This window comes from Ischnura elegans, chromosome 1 (genome assembly GCF_921293095.1).
Source record: "Ischnura elegans chromosome 1, ioIscEleg1.1, whole genome shotgun sequence".
NCBI lineage: Eukaryota > Metazoa > Arthropoda > Insecta > Odonata > Coenagrionidae > Ischnura > Ischnura elegans.
In genome coordinates, this window is record NC_060246.1 from 38751716 (window position 1) to 38776770 (window position 25055).

General features: G+C 39.5%; 1 protein-coding gene across 3 annotated transcripts in view; it reads left to right on the forward strand.

Annotated features, from left to right (window-relative positions):
- The window catches only part of LOC124158974 (ras-related protein Rab-3), a 251557-nt gene that overhangs the window by 157264 nt on the left and 69238 nt on the right, over positions 1-25055 (forward strand). The window contains exon 1 of one of the 3 annotated variants that reach the window (XM_046534427.1): positions 11492-11633. The exons of the other annotated variants lie outside the window; for them this stretch is intronic. Within the exon in view, the coding sequence (XP_046390383.1) occupies positions 11601-11633 (33 nt within the window). The 5' untranslated portion in view covers positions 11492-11600. Of the gene's footprint in view, positions 1-11491; positions 11634-25055 lie in introns of those variants that run through there. 3 annotated transcript variants of the gene reach the window in all.

The following is a 25055-nucleotide window of genomic DNA, read 5'->3' on the forward strand; positions in this document are numbered from 1 at the left end:
CGGCAGACTGTTAACAGCTGTTCATGGTTGAAATATTTCTAGTTTATCATATTGAAGATAAAAATAATAGGAAAAACCTATGAATTCTCATTATTTGGGGAACTTCTAAAGACTGATTAATTGACGATGTAAATATTGTGTGTTCCTTAACGTTTGCACTTTAAAAAACGGGGTTTTAGTTACACGAAAAGATTCTTTTGAATTCACACCATCGACTATGCGGCTTGAATTCGGTCATTTTCGCTTGCCACCGTCTCAAAATGCTTCCTTCCCTTTCCCTCATTACGTCCTGCACCGCTTTTTTCACAATACTTCATCTTCTCTCTCTCTCTCTCGCTGCCCGCCTCCACTTGGGCTCTTGGCATCCTCCTTTCATCGAAACGACGCGTTTGAAACCGTCGTCACGGTCCGGAAGTTTTCAGCATTCTCCTCCCAACATTTGTCTCATCGCCATACCTCCTTTCATACCACCACCCATTTCTATGAAATAAAGGTATAACCGCTCTTACATTTGAATGAAATAAGTATATTTCCTTTGGCGCCAAATGTAGCGTTTCTTTATGGATTTTATCAAAGATTTTCCAAGTCATCTCCTTTTTTTTACTCTCCAATTCATGTAAACAAGATTATCCCGCGTTAAGTCTCTCAATCAAACCGATGTTAATTTTGAAATCATTCGATTTCAAAATTCACTAACTCATGATTAACTTTGTGGTATTCCATTGTAAGTTTTCTTGGATATTACATAATTACTTACACCACTTACTTTTTATGACCACTTATTTTTTTTTAATTTGCGCCTGAAGATGATGATAATTCATCGTAATCCGGGTCGCGATCCGTAAAAAATAAGAGGTATAAGCAATTGTGTAATATTCAAGAAAACTCATTCAATTTCACAAATTCGAGTAAGCCCTAACTTCATATACTTTCGATAGGTCATATGGAGACGCCCGGGGACATACCTGAAAATCTGTAAATTGAGACCTAAATCTATTGTTACTGAATTAATAGCTTGTCCGATATCGTGTCCATTGACTTCATTTCCTCCATACCCTTTCAAACCTCACGTGTCACATAATTGAATTGGCTCAATAAAGCTCTACCAATCGTGAATCTTATAATATTTCTCATCCTCAGAGCCCTATGTTTTTTAATCCATGCACTCCCATATTAGGGCGAGCTGATGTATGTACTTGTGCCGACCCCTTAGATAGGATTGCTGGATTCATTTTCCCTGAAGTATCTTCAAAAGCGTAATGTAGCAATGGCAAGGAATTAATTTTTTTTTTTTACTTGCTCAAACATTTATTGAGGAACTTTATACTCATTTACGATATCCGTAATCTTAAATAGACCGATTTTATCTGTACACGCCTGTAGTGGCTGCAAAGGCTTCCTGAAGAGGTTTCGGTTTGCATCGATGTAAAACTGTAGGAAGTTAGAAAAAATAGAGAATACGGAGCGAGTCATTAATAAAGGGAATATAGATATGATCTGTTCGACAGAGCACATCAAAAATTATTATTTTGAGAGAAATAGTTTCAATTTAACCTGAATCCTACCTATTGCATTCTATTCCAATGAAGTATTGTATTGAAACTCGCTTTATACGGATTACTAATCTAAACTCCTCTTGAAATTCCGTAATTGAGTTTCAAGAAACACATGGAAAATTGCTTTACCCGCTTGTGAATAAAATACGTTATAATCGACCGATTTCATACTGGGAACTACCACAGAAATTAAATAGACATGGAAGAAATTTATACGTGTCTCTAATTTATAAGAGTACATTTTCGCAAATGTAAAATGAAACCGCAGAGAGAATTTGATTGAGTTTTTAAAATTGCAGGATCTAAGCAATTTAATACTGTGGTCACGAGGTTTTATCCACTGATTAATTTTATTCCAACAGACTTTTCACTGCAGACTAAAAATACTTAACTAAGAAATGAAATATGCAAATGGCGAACGTAGGAAGAAATCAAAAATAGATATGAGAAAATATTTTATAGGGAACCCAACTATTTTTCAGCGGTACTTCCCTTCTCGAAAACCATACCACTTTTTTCAGTGGAGATTCATCTGATCCAGCTAACCATGCATAAAAGCTACTCCTCCATCAATGCCTCTCCTCTTTCAGTTAAAAATAATCATCCCAAGGTCCAGCCTATTGATCGAGTTCCTTATTCCTTCTCTCCAGGAAATTTAGTATTTCACCCATCTTTTTTACATTTACCACATTATACACCCTGCTATAAAAAAACATTAGGGTTATTTTCATTGTATGTATTTTTTTCATTTCTACTCTTGTAATATGATCGATTCCAGGCATCGATGATTCGATTCGAAATACACATGATTTTTTACAGAGGAAATTCAGCTGCCTAAATATGCTTTTCAGATGTGTGATTATACACTTTCCCGGCAAACAGAATATTTAAACGTTTCCGCGCGGGTGAGATATTCGAAGAGCGCCGACGTTTCGGGCTCCGACTCGTCAACCATTCTCAGTAGCCTTGCCAGAAACCCGAAAAAAAGTTCAATGCATTACAGATGATTTGTCGACTGAAGGCAGTTTGCGGATTAAAATGCATTTGCTGTCTGCTGTCTTTTATCTAATTAACTACTTTGAAAGAACACTGAAATTTTAACCATTTACCAGAAACTCTGAGAGTATATACTTAAGTAATATACTTGACTCACTCTCCACGCATAGACACTTGCGTTTATAACTTATTGAGAGGAAAGGGAGACGATGGAATAGGAAATGGGCTAGGTATTAGTTCAGAGAAGAGGGAATGTACTATGTAGTCGGTTTCCAGTGTTAAAAAATTGTACATCTTGACGTAATTAATGGGCAAATGACTCAGAAGAGTGGCCCGTTTTAACGCCTTTAAATCTCAATGAACCGGAGTCAATTTTATTCCTCACCTGGATGCTTGTCCTGGAGCATTTTTGCAAGCACGCAACTACCCCTAATTCCAGGCCTGTATAACCGTAATCTACCTAGCATGTAGAAAAGAGAATGAAAGATAAAATTAGCTCTTGAGAACTTTTTTCCATGAATGGGTCTGTCTTTCCACCTTCTCTCCACCCGCGGTAAAAAAGTAGTCCCATCATTTTTATCCTAGGGTCTTCCATCATCATCTATAGATCCGAGGTAGGAGGTATTCCTCCGTACACATATTCACATTCCCCCCCCCCCCTACCCTGACTCTCGAACAATCTCCATCCTCTCGCCGCTCCGTCAACCACCCTGCCTGCTTGCCTGCCCCCGTCCCCTTCAAAACCCTTCGCGGGAATAATCTCGGTCGCCCACTCACTCGCCGTTCCCGCCGCCTCCCTTGTTCAACTCCCCTCCACGCCCACCACCCCATTATTTCCTTAATAAATCTCCGCACCCAGGGTTGAATCAAACCCTACAGAGCTCCCCTCACCCTCCCCACTCCAAACGCCATGCCACCCGTTTTTCCGCTCCCCACACCACTCATACTTCATAACCAACATCCGCTCTCCTAACTCCACCCTCTTCAACCCTCTCTCTCTCTCTTCCCACGCACCATAATCCTCAGCCCCATTCATATTTTCAATCTCAACTCTTTTGCCATTTTTTTCCTCCGCTGAGGAGGTAAGCTAGTATGCCTCTCTTTTTCCAATCCGCTATACTCAGGGAAGCCTTTTCCCATTCGACCCCTCATCAACTCTCGCTAGGTTTCGCGTTCGTTTTCATTTTTTTTTTCATTAAATTAAAACAAGGCGCGGTATCTCTTCATTCCTTTTCTTCCTTTTCAGCAATCCTTTTTTGTGACCGGGTATGGGAAATTCACAAGATTTATTCACAGCTCCAACTAACATCGTTTAACGTAGTAAATACCATCATCCTAAAACATTAACGGTAAAAGCTAACTCAGACTTGACACGTGCCACAAATAGTGCATCAGCAACTTACAGAGTTTCTCTCGCAGTCCATGTATCATGATCCTCATCCTCTCCTTCCATTCATATTCTCAATCTCATCTCAATTCGCCATTATTCGACGCTGAAAAGGTAGGCTAGGCTTTCCCAACCCATCCCACGCTGGGGCCTTTTCCCCCTTGACATCTCATTAAATCTTATTATGCTCTAAGTAAGTATTTTCTATATAAAAGAGGAAGTCTCTCATCATTTACCGGTAGTTTCTCTTTATAGTAAGAAAGAACTGTAAAACCTATGCATTTTTTTTAGAATCTTTTTACGCATTTGTGGACCCTTCTATTCCTAAGAGACTTAATTAAATATAACTTGGCATATTACAGTTACACTAAGATAATTAATGGTACCACAGGAATGCAGAAAATGATAAAGATGAATGACACCTGATGTTGTGTCCAAGAAATTCAATTCTTGAAAATGATATTTTAAAAAAAAACTATCCTTCGATGGGAGAGATTATTCATCTACATACTACCCCGCAAGAAGCCTCAATAGGCGATTTGCAGAACACCAGACAATGACCTGCAAAAGGAAAGGAAAGTTAAGATACGCGATGAGACAGCTTTGACTGCCTGAGTTCCATCATTCATTATTTAAGTATAATATATATCTAAGGAAACAATAATGCCTGTATCAAACAGTTTCAACCAAAAATATCCTCCTTATTTTATCGCGTCTATCGGACTTGCACATTAAGCGTGGTTTTTAGTAGGGATGTGCGAGTACTCAAAAATACGAGTCGAGTGGAGTAGTTGTTACTCGACTCGAGTGATTCTAGTAGCATTGCGAAAGTCGATTCCAGGCGAGTAGTTTCGGTTACTGAACTATCGAGTCCAGTAAGTTCATAAATCTGCCAAACAGGAGGCGCTATCTTGAAACATATACTTATTACAAGGGTCAAATGCTTTTACTCAGGGCTGTTTCTTACAGTTTGGATACATGTATATTAATTGAATTGACCGCATTAGAGGTTAATTCATTCCAATAGTGCTTATGAAACTGTTCATGACACGTTAATTTTCATTCATCTCCTAATACGGTAGTTTCCTTCATGAAAAAAAACGAAAGGTATTGATTGCGATTCGTTGCCCAGCATTAGTGTATTCGTAATATACAAATTATTTGGTTTTATAAATCACAGTTTGGACGAATGGCAATGGTCAATTTTAACTGCATTTGAAAAAGGTCAGATTGGCACCCATACGATGCCACTCCACGTGGCGTCACAGGGACCTAGTTTATATACGAGTAGATAGGAGTTTCACATAGTCTGAGATTACCAATGCATGTATGAGGCACAAAGCTCAGGGAAACATGTCTTAATAATCACCTATTAAAACTGGCTAAGATCGGAAAGTTTCCTTCGTTTGATAAGGTACTAATAATCCTTATTTATGCCAAGTACAACCAGCTAGCAGGGTACTCTACTACCCGCTAGCAGGGTACTCTACTACCTGCTAGCATCCTGCGTCGTATCAGCGCTCAAAGCCTCGCCCCAATCCTCACTTGCGGCAGCGGGAACCAGAGCGACGTCACACGGAGTTTTCCCGGCATTCATACTTAGCCGTCGTATTTTCGCGCACTTGAAAATTTTCACTTTTATTTAATCGCGAAAAATAGATCTCGTCTTTTAAAAATCTAAAAGCGTGAAATACGTACTCCAGGAGTAATAATCTTTCGATTTAGGAAATAAAAAAATTATAGGAAACCACCCCATTCTAACACAATTACTATCATCATTCCTCATTATCTTTTCCTTTTTTCATCAAGTTAGGCATTCAGAAAACAAAATTCCCAAGGGGATCAGAAAAATGAGAATAAGCTGTGGCATGCAGGGTCATATTGCCAGATCCAGAAATGACCAAACTCGACTCGATTCTCGACTCGAGATCAAAAAGCACTATTCGCACATCCCTAGTTTTTAGATGATATTCTTAAACTGATCTGAAACTTATGTTATAATTTGCTGAAAGCATCAAAGCCCCCTGAGTTCTCCTAATTCACTTGGGCCCCCAAACCTAATTCATCTAAAAGCTGTGAAACGCACTCTGTTCCTTCGAGGTAGCCTTTGACGAATCTCCCCGCTTTTCTTTACATGCTAGCATGTACGCGGATGCAACTTTCTGCGCTGAACCCAGAGAAACCCGAGAAAAGTTTAATGCATTCCAGATGATTTGTTGACTGAAGGCAGTTTGCGGATTAAAATTCGTTTGCTGTCTGCTGTCTTTTTTCTTTATTACTTTGAAAGAAAACTAAAATTTTATCCATTTACCAGAAAATCTGCGAGTGTATTCTAAAAAATATACTTTACTCACTCTCCACGCAATAGAGCAGCGATGCAAAACCTCTTTTGCTCATTTTTGTCCGAGGATATTTCCACAACACCCTTGATGAATCTTAGCTACAATTTTGCTCTGCCTTTCACGTGTAATATTGAGATCGGATGAAAAATAGCAGAGGTGGTGAAGCATCAGAGTCCACTCCAATTCTCTCCACTATTTCTCGCACACCATCTTCTTCGTCTTCATGCCTTAATTGAAGGATATCTGTGTCGCGAGACCAGCGGGCTCTTTTTTCCCCCGAGACTTTTGACCACTGTAGAACATGATGGGAGCGTTAGTGTATGAAAGCATGCCTTGGTCTCGTGCAAAGGATATTTCGCTCGATCCCTCAGGGTTAAACTCTTCTCTTTCACCCTTCCCCTTCTTCCCCTCCCTCCTTCTCTCTCCATCTCTCTCCACCGCCCATTTTAATCCTTCTCCGTCCGAGTCACGTGACAAAGGATATCACTTCAAAGGGCATCGCCCCTGTGCCGTCGGTGGTGAGTCTGCCAAAGGAGGAAGAATTCCACTTTGCGAGCGCGTCCAGCTTTCGGGACTTTCGGCCCGCGGCAGCAAAATTACGACCACGCTGCCCGAGCGTATACCGATGCGATCAATTCCTAAAGCTGCTTTTCGGCAGCATTTCTATCCTTTCCCAATGCAAGCTTTAAAAATGCGCCAATACCCTGGACGATACGACGCACGTAGGGCATTTAACATACAACAGGACGGCATTTGACATACAACAGGACGGCATTTGACATACAACAGGACGGCATTTGACATACAACAGGAGCACGCTTTGATCGAGCTTGCGAGAGTAACGACTGGTATGGCAAAAATTTTAGAGTAACACATTATCTAATCCATATTATTTAATGGTAACGCGCAATAGCTAGGGAGCATGCTATTGTATGTATAGAGCAAATATTAATAGCTTGGACTAAGAAGCGAATTAATTTTAGAAAGAATATAAGGTACCGCAACCACTCAGAATAGTTTGCAATGTTATACGTTACTTGTTTTAAGAATAGCATAATAGAGAACTTTAATGAGCTTTCCGGAAAAAGGGAGAATCGCAGACAACTAGATATATTCATAAAAGGATTGCAATTTATCTTTCGTTTTTCGTTTTAAACACTAAATTTATGATGGATTTCATCACTTATTAATTAATTTTTTCAGAAGCATCCGGGTGTAAGAATTTGCAATCATGTGAAGACCAGCAACGTCCTCCACGGCAATATTTTTTAAGGAAGTAACTTGTTTTTTCTACAAGGCTTTATTAATAGAGACCGAAGAATGTCCCTTATATAAAATGCAAATGACTAAGAAGAGATCATGAGATGACATCGAAAAAATTAAAGCTCACAGTGTCACATGAAAATTTTTAAGGATAGAAAATTCATATCCATCACGGACTATTGGAGCTATAAAATGTAATTATTTGAAAATATTATGAACTGATATGTACAAAAAAGTGAATGGTAAATGTTATCATGCAGAAGTGTCTTTGGTTACGTCAACCACCTTTCGCTTAAATAAAAGAGAATTCTTCCCCTCTTCCCACCGACGATTTGTAAATTTCCATCAAAGAGACTAAAGCTTTTTACGCTATTTTTCAATAAACAATTTAAACCGGTGGATGTATTCCTTTGGCAGCGAACAGGACAAAAAAGAATAATTCGAACCGAAGCACAGAATGAGCTTAGTTGACAGAATAAAATATTAACCTTTGTGCTCAAATGTATTCCTCTCATAATGATCGCACGGGCAAATTTATTTATCGTTAATATGGTGACCCATATATATTATCTGGTTTCATTAAGATTTCCGATCAATCTTTTGCAAATACTTCCTTATTGCATTGACAAAAAGACCCTAAAAATTTAATTTCCATTGTAATACGGCTCAGTCATGAACATCGTTGATATAATGAATTTAATGTCTATTTGAAAGGTGGCATTCAAAGAGAAATAGTTCAAACTTATTTCGTCTTAGAAGGCTGATTTTCCAAAGAGATAGGATTTTGCAAATATAGCAATACCAACAATACTAATTTTCTTCAATGCAACAGATTCCAGCATATGATAATTGAGGTGATCTTTTGAATATTCATTGGAAAACCACCACTTCCTTTTTTATTGACCATCTTCGAGTTAAGGCTAGAAATATGCCCGCTGAGGTATATAACATGATCTTGGAGTTAGGAAAGAAGTTCCATGATGTGAGAAGCATTTATAAGTAATCTAACGGCGATTTCAAATCCGTAGAATTGGAATTTCTTCATTTACGCCTTTCATTTGGTTATAGATTGAATGACATGCATTTTCTCCGGAATAAAATGAGGATGGTTTCAAGAATATTTTAAGTCCGAAAGCTACGCAGCAAAATTAATATCGATGTCAATACGCCGACGTCACTTCAACGGCGGCTCCAAATGGGCACATATATCGCCTCCACGGCTGGGATTCATGATTAGCTCTCCGCGCTGTCGTAACCAGGGATGGCAAGTGAAACGAAACGATTTCCCTCCGGGTCGAAACGAAAATGCTTCGTTTCGACCCGGAGGGAAACGAAAATACGAGGCCTGTATTTAGTTTCGTTCCTGCACGAAAGTAAAATCACCAAGGAGTTTTGTTTCGACCCAGGACGAAACTTTACTCCCGGGAATGAAGCTGAATTAATCAAAACTACGCTGCTCATAGTTAAGTTTCGATCTCCAAAGTTGAGTGGAGTGGAAAAAAAGAGAATAGTTCCGACCCATTATGTTTGACATACGTAAGGAGAGGTTAAAACATTTAGCTTAAAAATCGAATGGTCAGTTTGCGTTCACCGTTCTCCTGTTTGTGGTAAAATATGAGTGCCCCATGCATCTAATGGCAGTAGGCCGAATCTCCACTTCATTCAACCATACTTCGTACTCGGTGTGTGGGGCGAAACTAAACCGTTCGACGGTAAAGCACGTGATCTCTCCGGTGCGAAATATTATCTGCGTTTCCTTTCGTCCTTGAGTTTTAGTTTAGTTTCCACCCGAAATAGTTTTGACTCGGATTTCGTTTCGACCCTCAGTTTAGCTCTCCGGGTTTAAATCCATTTCGTTTCGTTTCCACATTTCGCTCCCGGGAACGAAACTATTGAAATTTTACTGGTTTTGACTCTCGTTTAGTTTCGATTGCCATCCTTGGTCGTGACCGCAGCCTGGATATCCTCAGCTTAAATGCAGCCCTGGAGATCCTGTAAACGGTTTCACATTAATCAGGAAACATTTAGCAAAACTACTTGCAATCATCCCAGGAGGATCTCGAAGGATTGTGAGTCACCTCAGCATCCAATTTCCTGACCTTGCATCGTCCCTGACCCCCCACCTAGACCCCTCTCTAACCCACATCCCCCCTTCATTCTTCTCCCTGAATCAAATGCACTCCCATCCCTTTCGCAATAAGAGCAAGAAACTCGGAGCGGATGTTTAAAAAGGTTGAAAAAAAAATTCTGGGAGAAAATAAAACGAACTCTTTTTTCTTCCAATTCCCAGAACGGCCTTGCTTCCTATTTACTCCACTTGAGGTCGCCCTTTCGGAAAGCAAGTAAAAAGCTCCCTTTACACATGAGGCGGTGGAATGGAGAAACGTAAGAGCCCAGCGGGGATTTTAGGAAGCTCTAGAACCCCCTCCCCTCTGCCGCTGAGAATCGTTTCCAGGAAATTTGTCACCGGGACGGACGAAAAAAAATGTACAGCCTTTCCCGGTAGGTAGGTACTTACTCTCGTAAGACGTTATACCCGCCTAAGATTGATCGCAGTTTCTTGCACAGAGAAATAAGATCTGGGACCGAATTGCTCGGTAGGGTTTCTGCGAGTTCTGCTTCATCTCTATCCCCTCGCTCGATGCTCTATTTGAGCCAATTTTAGAGGGGAAAAAAGATCCTCCTTCCAATTAAGGTGGTCGGATCTTTTTTCTCCGATCTACTTTCTCGCTTTAGCCGCCATAGCAGAACAACTCAATGGACTATTGAAGAGAGGTTGATGTAAACATCACTATCAAAATCTAAATAAATAATTGATAAGGCTTATTCCCTATATAAATATCATTCCCATCGTATAATTGCGCAATCTATCTTCTTATACTTGTAATCATGCCGTCGTCAGTCACAATTTCCTTCTACAGTCATCAATATTCTAAAGCTCAGAATTTAATCCCAATGCACTCCCATATTTTGAGTACTCTTAACCTCTTTTTGTGGATATTTTCCATTAAAAGCCCTCATTCCTATTCCAAAACCATTATTAAACACTATTAAGGCATACCTATTTAAGTTATTGTTTACTTGCTAAGTTACTTTTAAAATTGCTGAAGTTCATCCTTTATGAGTTTCAAGGAATTATTTCATTCGATGAGCCTAATCATACCCCTACCTTAACGAATCCTTTATTGAAATTGCTTTGCTGGATATGTTTTCAGTATTTCTATTATTTGCATTCATCACCTGAACTAATAATGCAGCCCACTGGGCATTTTTTGTTCTGGAGCTATGCTAAATATTCATTGTACATTTCTATAATGCTATTTATTCCCTTTCATTAAATACTAAAATATTTCGCTGATGCCAATTACCAATATTCAATTTTTTCACATTCGATTATAGAAAAACACCAATTAACACCTCTAAAATTATTTATATCTTTTCCTGAACTATCTCTTTCGAGTAGCTTTATTCGATATTGTTTATTTCTGTAACATGATTACTTTATTATAAGTTAACATTTCAATTTGTATACTCCAAATCCAATATTTTTATCACCCACTCATGTATACTTCTAAACACCACCACTAAATCTCCACCACACTCGTGATACCCTATCCACAAAAATCCTGTTTTGACTAGTTTAGCTAAATATTTATTTCTATGATTTAATTCCTTCCATGTTCCCCATCCAATATTTTTTCTTCGCCCGCTCCATAACTACCCCAACCACAACCACCCGACCCCACGGTGCCACCAGACGACGGCTTACGCGACAAGACTTTCTACATCCGCAAGCGGGCGGCCAGGATGGTCTCCATGGTGGACATACTCCGAAACTACACCAAGGACCCCACCCCTCCCCCCCTCTCGCCCGACTCCCCCGTCCCCCCGCCCCACTGCTCCCTCTTCCTGCCCACCCTCGACGCCATCACCCCCTCCCCCTTCTCCTCCGCCCCCTCCTCCCCCTCCTCCTCGCACGCACCCTCTCCCGTCTTCTCAAACCCCGCCAACATCCTCCACGACCCCCAGGTAGACATCCAGCAAGCACGAAGGACGATGTCGGAGGCGTGGAACGCAGTCATGTCGCAGGTAATCTGACACTTCATCCTTTCCTGCCTATCCGCCTGCCATACACCAACGCTTTGGCTTGTTCGATAAGGCGAAAGGCCTAAATTGACCAATGAAGGCCGTTATCGATGACAGGTATCGCAAAATGGGATACTCACAAGACAGCAGGAAACTCTCTCGAAAGATCGAATACCCTCGACGTTATATTGTTAAGACCAAACGATTGGGGTCCAGGGGTCTATGTTCTCAAAATAATTAGAGATAATTCAGCCATGTACGCTTATCTCAGCTGAGAAGACGTACAGGGTCGAAAAAAAAGAAAAACATGGCAATTTACCAGTGGGGATGGCAATGGGTGCCAAATATTTATATGGAATAGGTTCCCTGGTTGTGTAAGTGGAGGGTAAAGCGAGTAGAAAATCGGGGAGGGTTTTAAAAATATTATGATGGAATGATTATTTGTGCCAAAAATTTTTATCAAATAAAATAAGGGTTTCCCAGAAATTTTCAAATCTGATGTTAGTCTTTTTACAGTTGACTGTATTATTTATCGAAAGACCATGCAGCTCGACTCAGAGAGATCATGAAGCTCGACCAGACGAGCGAGCAAACATAAACGAGTACAGGAACTGATTAAGTGGGTATCATTAAATGGGATGGATATCAATGTAAAAACATGCACATACCTAAATTTCAGCATTAAAATTAACACCGAAAACAGGGTTTATGAATTCTCAGGCAATTTAAGTCCGACAGCATCGAATACTTAGGTGCTCCTTTGTCCAAAAATTTGGAATGGGGTCCAAGAGTGGAAGGTATTGCTAAAAAAAAACGCTTTCCAGACACTGCATTTTGTAATTCATCGTCAGATGAAGACAGTAAGTGTTACGGAAATGCTTTAAGTACTGGTATGTGAGAGTTTGAACTAAGGAGGAAAAGTGTGAGTGATTTTCAGAATTATCAGTGGGGAAAAAGCATGGTAAGAAATTGGGAAAGACGTCACGAAACCCAGTTTTGTGGGGGCAAAATGATCACCAGTGAAAGATAAAGTTCCGGTAACATAGAAAGAAAGAAAGGATGCAAAAAAGTTTACGTTCTTGAACACAACCGTACTTAACTCGAACGATCTACCAGAAAAACTTTTCGAGCCCAGCCCAAAAATTGAAATTTAAAAATATTTTCAAGTAAATAATTGAAATGACTATCTTGAAAATCTTTTTTGTATCTAATTTTTTTTGTTACTACCGGACTAATTGTCCAATTTTAACAACTATTTTCAATAACAATAATAGAAATAATAAACGACGGTTGAAAGTAAAGAAATCAATGCTTTCCGTTGACATTTTAGGCCAGTAACATCACCGTTTTTTATCAAAACCGTTCATTAAGGTTTCGATGAATAGAACAATCGAATAAACTTGCTCTCGATATTAGCTGCCGCATGGCTCAGCAGAGGCTTAAGGTTTCCTACCACATTCTACATTCGCTCCGATAGGTACTTTACCTCAACCCAACCACTTAGGCTAACCTCCATTTTCCGCTGACGGCCTGTAAGTTTTTTTATAGTGATTCCAGAGAATTCGAAAAATTCTCACGCTCTCTCTAAGACCTTCCTCGCAAACTCCTCCCCTCAAAAGAGCAAAGCAGCTTGTTGCGCCCTAGACGGCGCAGACTTTTTGCTGCCGAGATCTCAGACAAGCTGTGCAAATTTTTGACAACTACAAGTCACTGACCAACACCAAAATCCGTTTTGATGCTTGATTTCATTAAGATAAAAACACACGGAGTTTTTACGAGCATATCAATAGTAATACATATTACGGAGAGCAAAGAAAAATAAACAGCAATAGAAACAGACGAAGATTTTAAAAAGCAGCATTCAATTAGTCCACGACCATAGGAGCATCTCGACAAGGGTTCTGTTATAACGCATTAAAAAACATAGCAGCGTTCTAGAAACAACCTATGTTCGTGGCAGTAACTTTTTATTTATTCATCACGGCCTCAATTTCTTTTTCATAGCAAGTAATCTGAACTAACGGCAAAATTTTGCAATGACTTCGTTCGTCTGGACCGTCAACCACTTTACCTCGATCTCATTCTTTCTCGATATTAAGAATCGTAGTCCACCAAACTTGGCCCAAATTGATACCATGTTAAAATTTCTTGGCAAATTGCATGATCAGCATTATTAACCCTCGGAAAAAAAACAAACCACAAGAAATTATTTTTATATAACTTTACGCATGACGAAAAATGTGTGCCAATCAGAGTGAAACGTAAATAATGACAAAAGAACTTTAAAAAATAATTTCAATACGATAACATATGGATACATTTTATCTACAAAATGCCGGTACTCACCAAATGGTATCAAAAAATGTTGGAAATCTTTGCTATTTGCTACTTTGAGCTATTTGCTACTTTAAATTATAAAGCATATTGTAAAGTCATGAATTTCCAGGTGTTGTACAGTGAATATTATTTTTTTAAACTGAATGTTAAATACTAATCTTCAGATGCTTTTTATATTGAAGAAAGGAATGAAATAGGATTGGATAATTTTACATGCTTATAGCTCGAAGGCAATTCGTTCGGTGCAAAGTTTAAGTGTACTAACTCCACTTCACCCCATCCATACTCTCCATTCACTCCCAGGGAGTTTCGTAAATCAATATTGCTTCACTTCATGGCTTCGTTAATACTATACTATACGCTTGTCCATGAATCTTGCTGAACTTAGTAGTCACAAATACGAATTAAAAAGCTATTTGACGCACAATAAAGGTTTTCACATTGAAAAGTAATGTGGAGGGTAATTTTAAAAGCTTGGAAAACAGAAAAATCTAAACAAATATTTCGGGCGCTTAAATAAAATGAACTGACGATTTTCATAATGTGATAAAAGTCTAGTTTTTTAAAAATGTAGTAGAACGATTCACACATGTTTTAATGAATGGAAAGATTAATCATTTATTTAAATATCTATCATCCTCGAGGGGGCTCTGTTTCAGCCCAAGTCTCTAGTCTCCCGAAAGAAAATCTATTTAAATGTAGCTGGTAGGCTTACTATATTACTAAGGTATCTTACTTAAGAGCGTTGCGATCAAAGGTCCTGTCTTTCTTTAACCAAAGTCGCAGGTTTGAGTCTCGTCTGGGTCTTTCCCAACCTTGGGGTGTTTATTACTCCTGGTGTTTAAAGCCCTTAAGACGAGCCAGCGGATCTTCCGATGCCCCTTCCACGTAAACCGTTGGGATTTTCCAAGAAGCAAGCATAAATATTTTCTTTTCATCTTTCATGCGAAAGGTAATCTCCACAGCCATACCACCACCATCCACCCACCTGTATTCTCATCCCCTTAGGAAAGGTTTCATAGCTCTCATGCCCGAGTTTAACCTTGCATTCACACAGATAAGTACCACAAGCTCTTTGCGCACGCATCGACGCAGTAGTCCGACGCTCCTCTGAAAAGAAGGGGATGAGACGCTACTAAGCAACAAGCTTTTTATTCAAACATTCTCCCGATGTGGGAGGGCACTTGTTGCGTCGCAAATAATACGTGTTTTGTGTGTGCGCTCTTAACCTGTTCAGCGCACATGTTCCCGGCGAAGTGCTTGAGACAGCGCTTAGAATCTGTCTCGCGAGCACGCGCTCACCTAAAAAGGGAGACTTTAATTGTGTTTTTTTGTTTTAATTTTCGCTTCTTCAACCGAAGGAGATACGCTCTAATTACATTGAATTCAATGCAATTAAAGTCCAACTAAACGCTCACGATGACGCATTCATTCACTTTATTTCTGCTGTATCCCTTTAAACAATTTTAACCTATATGAAACAAAAGCTACTGGGTCACCGTCACGCGTCATCACAGTGACTTGAAATCGTGTGCAAGAAACTCAGTTCTTAAACCCTGTAACACCACCTGGCAGTACATAAGAACCAGCCAACTTCTAAAACAGACATAAAAGTTTAGTGGTCTTCAGTAAGAAGTAAGAGATGATAAGAGGTAGTAATCAATACATTGAGAATTGCTCATAGCCAGGGGCGAATACAGGATTTTTTCTGGGGGGCAAGAGTCTGAGAGGTAAAAAGATCTTCTCATTATTAAGAGTAAAAACAAGATACAGCAAATATTGTACGAAATATTCTCCTTATTTTACTATTAAATTCATTAATATGAAATTAAATGATTGAGAATCCGTAAAAAAGAAAACAAAACGAACTTAGTGATAACCGAATAAACATATTTGTCTATTTTTTAAGCGTCTGGGGGGGGGGGACACGTCCCCCTCCTTCCCAGACGCATAGCGTATTAAAATACTCCTATCGCTTAAAAATCGAAAAAGATACAAACCAATGGTTTGAAATACCAGACTTACTACTAACGCTTTTCAATGTCTAATGAACTTAGATAGATCCCAGGTAATGGCCCCATTATCATAGATAATATTAATGCGGTCCTTCATGAGACAGAACTGTTTTCAAAAATACAAGTATGAGGTATAACTTTATCAAATGGAAAACGAAATGCTCCATTACCATTCCCAGTAGTAAATGAAGACATAAATTAATAAAGGAGGTGCTAAATGATCGATAAATTGATGAACTTGATGCACCTGAAAACCAAATACTATCAAATGTTACGGTGGTTCGTCAGCTCATGGAATGTCAGCCCATGGGGTATAGCTCATGGGATGGAATGAGCAAGTTTAACACGATCTAATCACTTTTCATTCCTATCTTGCGGTACATGGGGCAATATTAAACGAAGTGATTTATTTTGTCTCTGTTTTTGACGAATGTTTCGGCACCCTCGCTGAATGTTCCAGTTTGGAATAGCCATTCTCATTAGTTTAAATATACCCGACAAAAAGTGTGCCAATTCCAGTCTTTCAAAATATTCATCATTTTCTGAATCAAGGGTCGAGATATACAATACGGAACGAGAACGAGGAGTTTATTTTATTTCATATCGCCATTCATAGAATCTCAATTCAAAATGTGTGTCGTAAATGTGACATGTGTCTTAAATACCCTATTCCACAACTCTACAACAAAACTGATACAACTCAAATTAGATACGTATTCTTTTCCACTATATCTACACAACAGAGAGCCTGAATCATTAGATCCCATTAGTTGACATTTTTAAAAGGCAAAAATAATTCTTACAACAGTAGAATATTTTCTCTTCTATCCCACTCAAGAGGATGATGATTTGCTGGAAAAAAGTTTTCAACTCTGCGGGATGAAACATTCCCCGCCCGTTCCGCAAATTTAGCACACACTGGTGCACTATTTATTGAATGAAAAGCTTTGGAAAGTATCATATATATTTAAAATCGCAAGAGCAGAAACTAGTAGCTATTTCAAATCTCACAAAGTTTACATCAATTTCACACAAACTTCTCCCTATATTATCTGGCAAAAGTTTATTGGAACACACGCTACACAGCCAAAACTCATTCATATCTCTAGCAACCTCTTTTTTTTATTATTATTCCAATTATTCATATGATGACTTGAAATTTAATAATGTTATCATATTATTCAGTAATTAACGCGTGCAGCTTGACATAATAAAAAGGCTTGCGGGGGACAATTTCACATCATCGTAGGAAAGGGGAAACTCGATGAAAATTCAATTCAATTCCGTCCTTGATATTGGAGATAATATCTAAATTTAAGTATTAACATTGATATCATAGGCACTAAGCAAGAGTGGTGAAAATTAAAGGTAACTCGGAAAAGAGGCGTGATACTTGGTTCGAAGGAAAAGACGACTCAAACGCGTCAATCTCAGGAGTATACAATTTGCCATCAAGGGGTAGCAATTCGCGCGTGAGCAATCCATTACCGACGCTGAGACCGCCACATAATTACGACCGCATTGAATTAATATCACCGCCCGCACAGCGTACCGTAACTGCAGGCGTTCCTAACAGCAACCGGAGCGCTCACAGTGGGTTCCCGTTAAGCATGCGGCAATAACTCGAGTCTCCCCATCATGCATCGCTCTAATTTACTTCGCTCGACGCAGAGGATACCACCGTGCCTTTGTTCGTACTATGCCTCCACTATTTTGCCGGTAGAGGGTCTGCCATCATCGCCCACAGCATATCCCACGCGCTAAAGGATTGCATAGAGGAGACACCAGTCCGTCTCGTTAAAGCTTGACTTCTGTTGCCACTCCAGGAGGATTTCAATAGATTTTTGAAAATTTTCCGCAGCGTGGCGATGCGGTCAGAAAGATCCATTTATTTGCTAAATAATATTAATAATAGTGACGAGTAGCATTGAAAAGTTGTGAATTTGATATGAATGTAACTATCGGTAAACAGGCTAATAATTCCTCTTTCTTCGTCAAATTCCAAGGAGGATTCTAAATAACTGGAGGGGGCACCACTGGTTTCGAGCGTGTTGCGAATGTGTTGCCGGAATGCGGGTACTTGGGTAGAACAAGTCACGCCCACTTTAGCCAAAACATTGACAATCATATAAGGGTCAATGCTTACTATCTGGTGTAAGTTTTGGTCATAATTCGTTAATACATTAAAATAACCTAAGGAACGCACGATGCAAACCTTTTTTTCTTACTTCATTGGCAGAATTCGCGAAGTTATGACTCAAACATTTTTTTACCAGGGAAAAATTGTTATCAATCACCATGGTTGCGTTCTACAACCAGCTCAGCTGAAAATAAAACTTAACGAGAGTAAAATAGTCTTTAACCTGCACTCATACTGGTATTTAATTTTATTATAGACAACGGAAAATTAACAATTACTGTAATAAAGTATATTTTCAAGGAAACCCCACGAGTAAAGTGGCTAACAGACACAGAGTTTATACATTAATAGAAATATCGCGAATGATGGGGAAAATGCGATGACAATCACTGGCTATGTACTAGTGATTATGGTCGCATTTTTCACCGAATGCAGTTCATTTACAGAACAAACTTAGCCACCTCAAAATATCAGTCGGAGACTAAGTCCAAAATTTGTAAAACCAAGATGGCGGAACTTTGACCACGCTGAAAACTCGGAAACAATGCCTCCAGATATTTACAACCTCATTGTAAAATTCGGATCGATCAGGGAGTCAACTGACGACTATTGTAAACCTATTTGACTGTGCTGAGTGTGAAAAAACACATAGAGGCCGACTGGAGAGTTCTGTATATTGTAATATTGGCGCCCACGTGCTTCACGAAGTATGCAACTGGGGGAGTCATCGGAAGTTCTTTTGAGCATCCACCCACCGGACGAAGAAGTTTCCTCTGCTGTTCTCACAAATTCACCACTGCCTGCCTCCGGCAATTCACCCAAGGATTTACTCCCTCGCGTTTCCTTCCTTAGAGGGAGAGAGATGAAATGTAGAATTGCAAATGGCGTGCCCAGTTGAGGCAGGATGAATGGAAGGAAGGAACAATCATTCTCTAAATTTATCCCGATGTAACCTCCTCAATTCTGCCTCTTCACCATTCGAGAACGGTGGAATCGTTCAGAATAGAAAACAAAATGGAATACCTCCCCTTGTGACACTAGAGGAGCTTATAAAATTCACCCCTCGATCTTTCATCTCCAGTCTCGATATTTAAAATAAAATTACCAAGGAGATTAAACGAGGAAAAAACGGCGATAATATAACAATCATCTACTAATTAACATAGATATTCCCACGGAACAAATTTTATGCATTACTAAATATGGAAAGACACAAAGTACTTCGAACTATAGACCCAACTTTGATTTACTCTGCTGAGGTAACGCAATCCAAATATCGAGTAGAGATATGTCTCTCGGCTCTGATGGTCCTACGACTGCTTCATCGTCTGGACACAAAAACACCAGAAAGACGTTTATGGATCGTATAAAATACGAATTAGCTTAATATAATGTATTTCTTACAACAGTGACGTATTATTGCAATGACTATCCAAATTTTCTTAAGCAACGAATCTGACGCAGCTTTCAGTATAACATAAACAGAATTTAAGTATTTTTTTAAATAAATTTCAAGTTATAGATCACTATGAAGAAAAAATAAATAAGTTCCATCAAATCATTCTTTCCGCGTGAAGAAACTAGATTTGCACAATCTGCCTTAGCCGCTTGAGTACACTAAAATACATTCCAAGAGAAATGTATGAACTAATAATGAAATAGATGATTTGAACCTGGGATGAATGTATTGAGATAAGATTTACGATTATTTAAGTTGAGGTGAAAAGAACGAGGGGATTATCCAAGATGACGAAATGCGGGAGAAGGCTTGTGGAAAAATAATTAGATTTTAGGCATTTGTGTATGATAGAAAAGCGCTATTTTGCCATGGAAGAAGGAAGAGAATAGGTGAGAGAGGAAAATAAAAATAAAATGTTTATCATAGGTATTTTTATCGATGAAAATTCGAAGAAAAAAGAATTGAACTGGAAGAAAAAGTGTAAAGCATTCTGGGTTAAAGGCGCAGAAACTTATAAACGCAAAGAGCATCTCCTTTGCCCTAGCTCAGAGGGAACCCCAAATAAATATCCCTGACGCACGAAAAAAAAACTCAGAAGCTCATATCTGGAAAAGCCACTCTCTACTAAGCTTTTGCCCACTCGGTGGAAAGTCGTGCATAAAAAAAGCAGGAGCCATCCAAGGATCGGAATATCTTTCAGCATATTTTTTTAAGTAAAAAAAAACTTAAAAGCAGAGTATACACTCATCTCAGTTCCCTCTGAGGTTGAGTACTCATGGTTTTATTTGGTTGCACAGTCGGTAGTCGTAAATATCGTCTTGGATGGTAAGGCAGCAAGCGCTGCCCGAATCGTCCATTAAGCCGGAAGACATGAGAGTTTGGTGAGAGTGGCACTCGTACTTTGATCCACGGCTGTTTTTTTTCTAAGGGAGTCGTATTAGGTGTACCTAGGTAGTGGGGGAAAATGGAACTGTGTTTGTAGGTTTGGGGGATAAAGAAACCCGCGGGAGACTGCATATATGTGGCTGGGGTTTCGGAGGACGTGTGCGCGGGAGGGAAGGGGTTCTGTGAAGAATGGCCGGCGGGACAGACAGCGGCGAAGCTGCACCATCATTGGTCGCAATGAGTGCCTTACACAGATGGCGCGTCGGTCTCCACTCCAAACACTGGCAACCCACGTTCGTGTTCCGCACATAACACTCGCGCACACGCGAAGGGCAAAAAAAAACAGGGCAGCTGAGTCCACACCACCGTGACGTGGGGTTGAGACATTGGAGGAGATGGGCGGAGAACAGTGTGACGGGAGGTAGCAGGATAGAGAAGGAGGGGGGAAATAAACAAACCCATAGACAAGCATGGTTAGCGGATATATATCCTGACTGGTGCGAGACGCCCGATCATTATTTTGGAGCGGAAAATGACTCTCAAAATATTCGTGAAAACGAATCAAAAGTAAACAACAGCTAACTAATCAAATTCCTTTGGTTAGTTAGCACACATTAAATAAATTTTACGTAGTATAAAATTTAAAAACCCTGCTATTTAAACGAAATTATTAATTTAACTTAATAGGAAATGAGGTCGATGTTTTTATCTGAGCTTAGAGTTTTATATCTAGGAGAAAAAATTGCATACATCCTGAAGTTGCAGCTGTGTAGATATAATGGAACAAATCACGCTACGTTCTACATCACTATGAATTATTATTATTCACTGAACCTAATAAACTCCTCGGAACATGACTCTGATGCTTGCTCGCGTAAATTATGGAACGAAGACGAAGGATTAGGAGGACGAACATTGGCCGAAAGTGTAATTTAACGTCCTTAAACATCGTGATAGGATTAAGTATACCTCTAACTTTCTTTTCTAACTTAATCGCTTAAAAAATGGGTACACCTCTTCGACGGGTTTATACGGAGTTTTATAAATTGAGCACATTTCTCTCATAACTTTTACGAAAAACATTGTGGTTGTAGCTCGCCCAGCGTGAAAAGCAACTTTTCATCTCGTCGTAAGATAATTCGAGCGTCGTTTACAAGGATATTATATATTTTTCCTCGCCCGCGGTAATGGCCTAACGCATCTAGAAAATGTGCCGCAGGAGCAGAGATCTTGGGCCATATGGCTAACGAAGCGTTTGTTAGACACCGTCATCATTTTAAAGGCGTGCTTCTGGCCGTCCCTCCCTCCGACCCCGTGCGATATGAGGCCCGTTCCCTTTATGTGCCGTAACGTTCGCCGTCGACTCCGAGGAGGAGGTGGCGGCGAGGGTCCCAGCGGGTATGGAGGCAAGGTTCCAAAGAGAGAGAGTGAGCGAGGAACTGCCCTCCCGCCACCCTCCCGTTCCTCCCGCTCAATATTCCGTTCTTGACTCATGGCCCACTTTCCTCCGAACGATCGTGTGTATCGAGTGTGATTTCGAAGGGAACGATAACGAAAAAAATATGACGGAGGTGGGTGCGATAAAAGTAAAATGGAGGGGCTTGGAGCGGCGATAATGGACCCAACCAAATGGGTCGTTTTTTTAAGAGGTTGAGGGGAATGGAAGAAAAAAGCTGAGCAAAGAATTCCCGATCTTGGTTGATTGTTAGAACGCACCAACGGTAACTTTCGATTTTTGGGGAATTATTACAAAATTCTTACAGGATGGTAGGGATTCATGAAGTTGAACCTCCATCTCCATGTCTTCCACTAATTACCCGTAATGAGATGAGGATGACTGCTAATTTCCGGGTTCTCCAGCCGCGTCTGTCGTTTTTGGTTGACAACAGTTTCGGAAGCCATCCTGCTTCCGTCTTCAGGTCGAAGGTGAGAAGTTTTCATTTTTTGCCGTCTTATATAGCACTGGCCGATCTCCTCCTGTGCGCTGATTGGTCAGAACTCTCTTCCAAACGTTGCTGATTGGGCAGCCGTTGTCCCTGTTAATATTTTGTCTTTTGTAAATTTCAATTGCTTCCCTGATTTGCCTTGGGTAGTAGCGACTCTCTTTTGCCACTATCTTCGCTTTTTCGAATTCAATGTTATGGCCGGCCTCACTCCAAACATGCTCTGCAATGGCTGACAAGTGCAGTTGTTTTTTATTGGTAGCTCTCACATGCTCCTTCATCCTTGTCGCCATTCCTCGGCATGTTTCGCCAACATATGACTTTCCGCAGGAGCATGGCACTGTGTACACGCCTTCGCATAGTGCCTGCGGGATGAGGTATGGTAATGAGATGAGGTATTTAAGATGATTTTCTACATTAATAAACTTTAAAGCGATTCACAAAGTTGAGCGTCCATCTCTATGCTTTTCATTATTATCCGCAATCCTGATATGCGGCGTTTAAGCTATCTTCTACTGTAATACGCATCACTGCATTCAAATCAAATTTACAAGATCTACAAAGTTATTAAAACTGTCCCTTAATCGTCTACTTCCCCTTTTAAAATATCCATAATATAATCCAAATGCTCAATAATATGGGATGACAACTTATTGACAATCTTCCTCCATAAAAATAAAATCATTTTAACATGGATATTAGATTTTACTCAATCCTTCAAACGCCTCATCAAATAGACTTAAGTCTTAAGTCTAAGTCTATCATTGAAGTTATATAGCATATACTATAGCTGTATAATATATGCTATGTATTTATATAATGCGGACATATTCATGGGATAAATGTAGTTATTATGTGATATCCCTCCTTATAACATGCAAAAATGTACATGCTGCTGATCTGTGTAGTTCAACAAAACTTTCTATTCGAATATTACAAAGAAATTATTTTCACAAAGGGATACCAACATATATGGGAGGGTCACAAGGCGTAATGTAACAGTAATGAAGTGAATACACACAAATTAGTAAGCATAGATCAATTCTGACTTACAACAGCTTCATTTTGATTACGTTCAAGGTACTAGGGGAATTTAAAAAACAATAAAACATCTAAAAAGCTAGATGAAACCATAGAAAAAGTTGTTCATAAAAGATTATGAGGATCTAGAATGCAACTCGACTTCAAAATTCAAGTAAGTTTGAAGTCTTAATTTTTTTATATGTCTTCTTCATGCAGGACGTACCACAGGCCAATACCGAGCCATGCCAATGATGCCAATACAGTGAAATTTTGAAGAAAAAAAAAGCTGTAAAACAGCAGGGTAAATTAGAACGCCACCACCGCGCGGCAGCAAATTGAAGAGGTCATAAAAACACTGTGAGGTCTTTCTGTAGTTATTTACGAAGTTGAAAGAGTATCCAACGTACTTCCAGTCAAACATATGGAATGAATACAGCCACGATAGAGATTTCGATCTTGAGACGCCAGTGGAGACGAGAAATGTGTATGAACGAAATCTCGATTACTACAAGTATACTTAGTGGAACTTGGTCATTATGACCTCGGCAGTAACGTCAACACGGCTATAACTTCATTCGTTCTAAATTCCCGCCAAATTTAAACTGCAATCATTGCTAAAACCTCGGACTTATAGTCGGTATATTCAAAAACATCGTGTAAAACATCAACAAAATCCGACTCCAAGCAATAAAGGACTGTCCACAATGAAATTTCAGATTTCTTTTAGCTGTAGGACTTCATTTAAACGTTTTTGTAAGTTTTGAATTTTTATTAACTTACTGTATCAATACTACACTAACGAATACAATATTATGTTTGGGTAAAGGCACAACTGTGCCCTTCCTTATAATAATATAATTAATACTGTATTCGTTGCATAAAACACTTCATTTTGATTACTTTTTATATAAAATTTATATAGCAAAAGATCTATTACTCATGAATTTAGTTGTATTTACACCTATGGTCTCAGTTAAGTGTTTGTTTCAAGACAAATCGTAACTTTTTATTTCTCCTGTGTTACTGATCAATTTGTTAAATAACCCTTTCAAAAAGTCACTCTGATATAGCATTTAATTATTTTGTGGCCTCTTAAATGACGTTATAATCAAGTAATACTGTAGACTAACGGGAAAAGAGACACGAGGAGACGTGAAACGTATAGTGTAGAATACATGTCTCAGTTTCTCTCCAGACTCCCTCAGGAGCTTTCGCGTGGGCTGGACCAACCACCATCGCCCCTTTAAAGCAGCTCCTCAGGGCTTTCTCCTCATCTTTGGACTCTTTCTCGTTAAGAGCACTTCCTCGCCTAATGAAATGGGCCCATTGAAGCGCTTACTCCACGCTTCTCGCTCTTGGTGCTACGCAACTCTGACTGCCGTGACGGAGTCAAGGAAGAACTGTGACGAGGCGCGTGACGGGAAATGTGGCGTGAAAACTCGAGCGCTGAGTGAAAACTGAGTGAATCCATTTCACGACAATGCCTGAGAAAAGTATGAGCGTAATGTTTTCAATTCCCGGATACGCACGTTGTAAATAGAAACTTTATACCGCAGTGGTTATTATCAAAAACTGTGCTATTTTAGCTTAGCAAACCCCTCGTTAATTCCTATATCGTTTCAC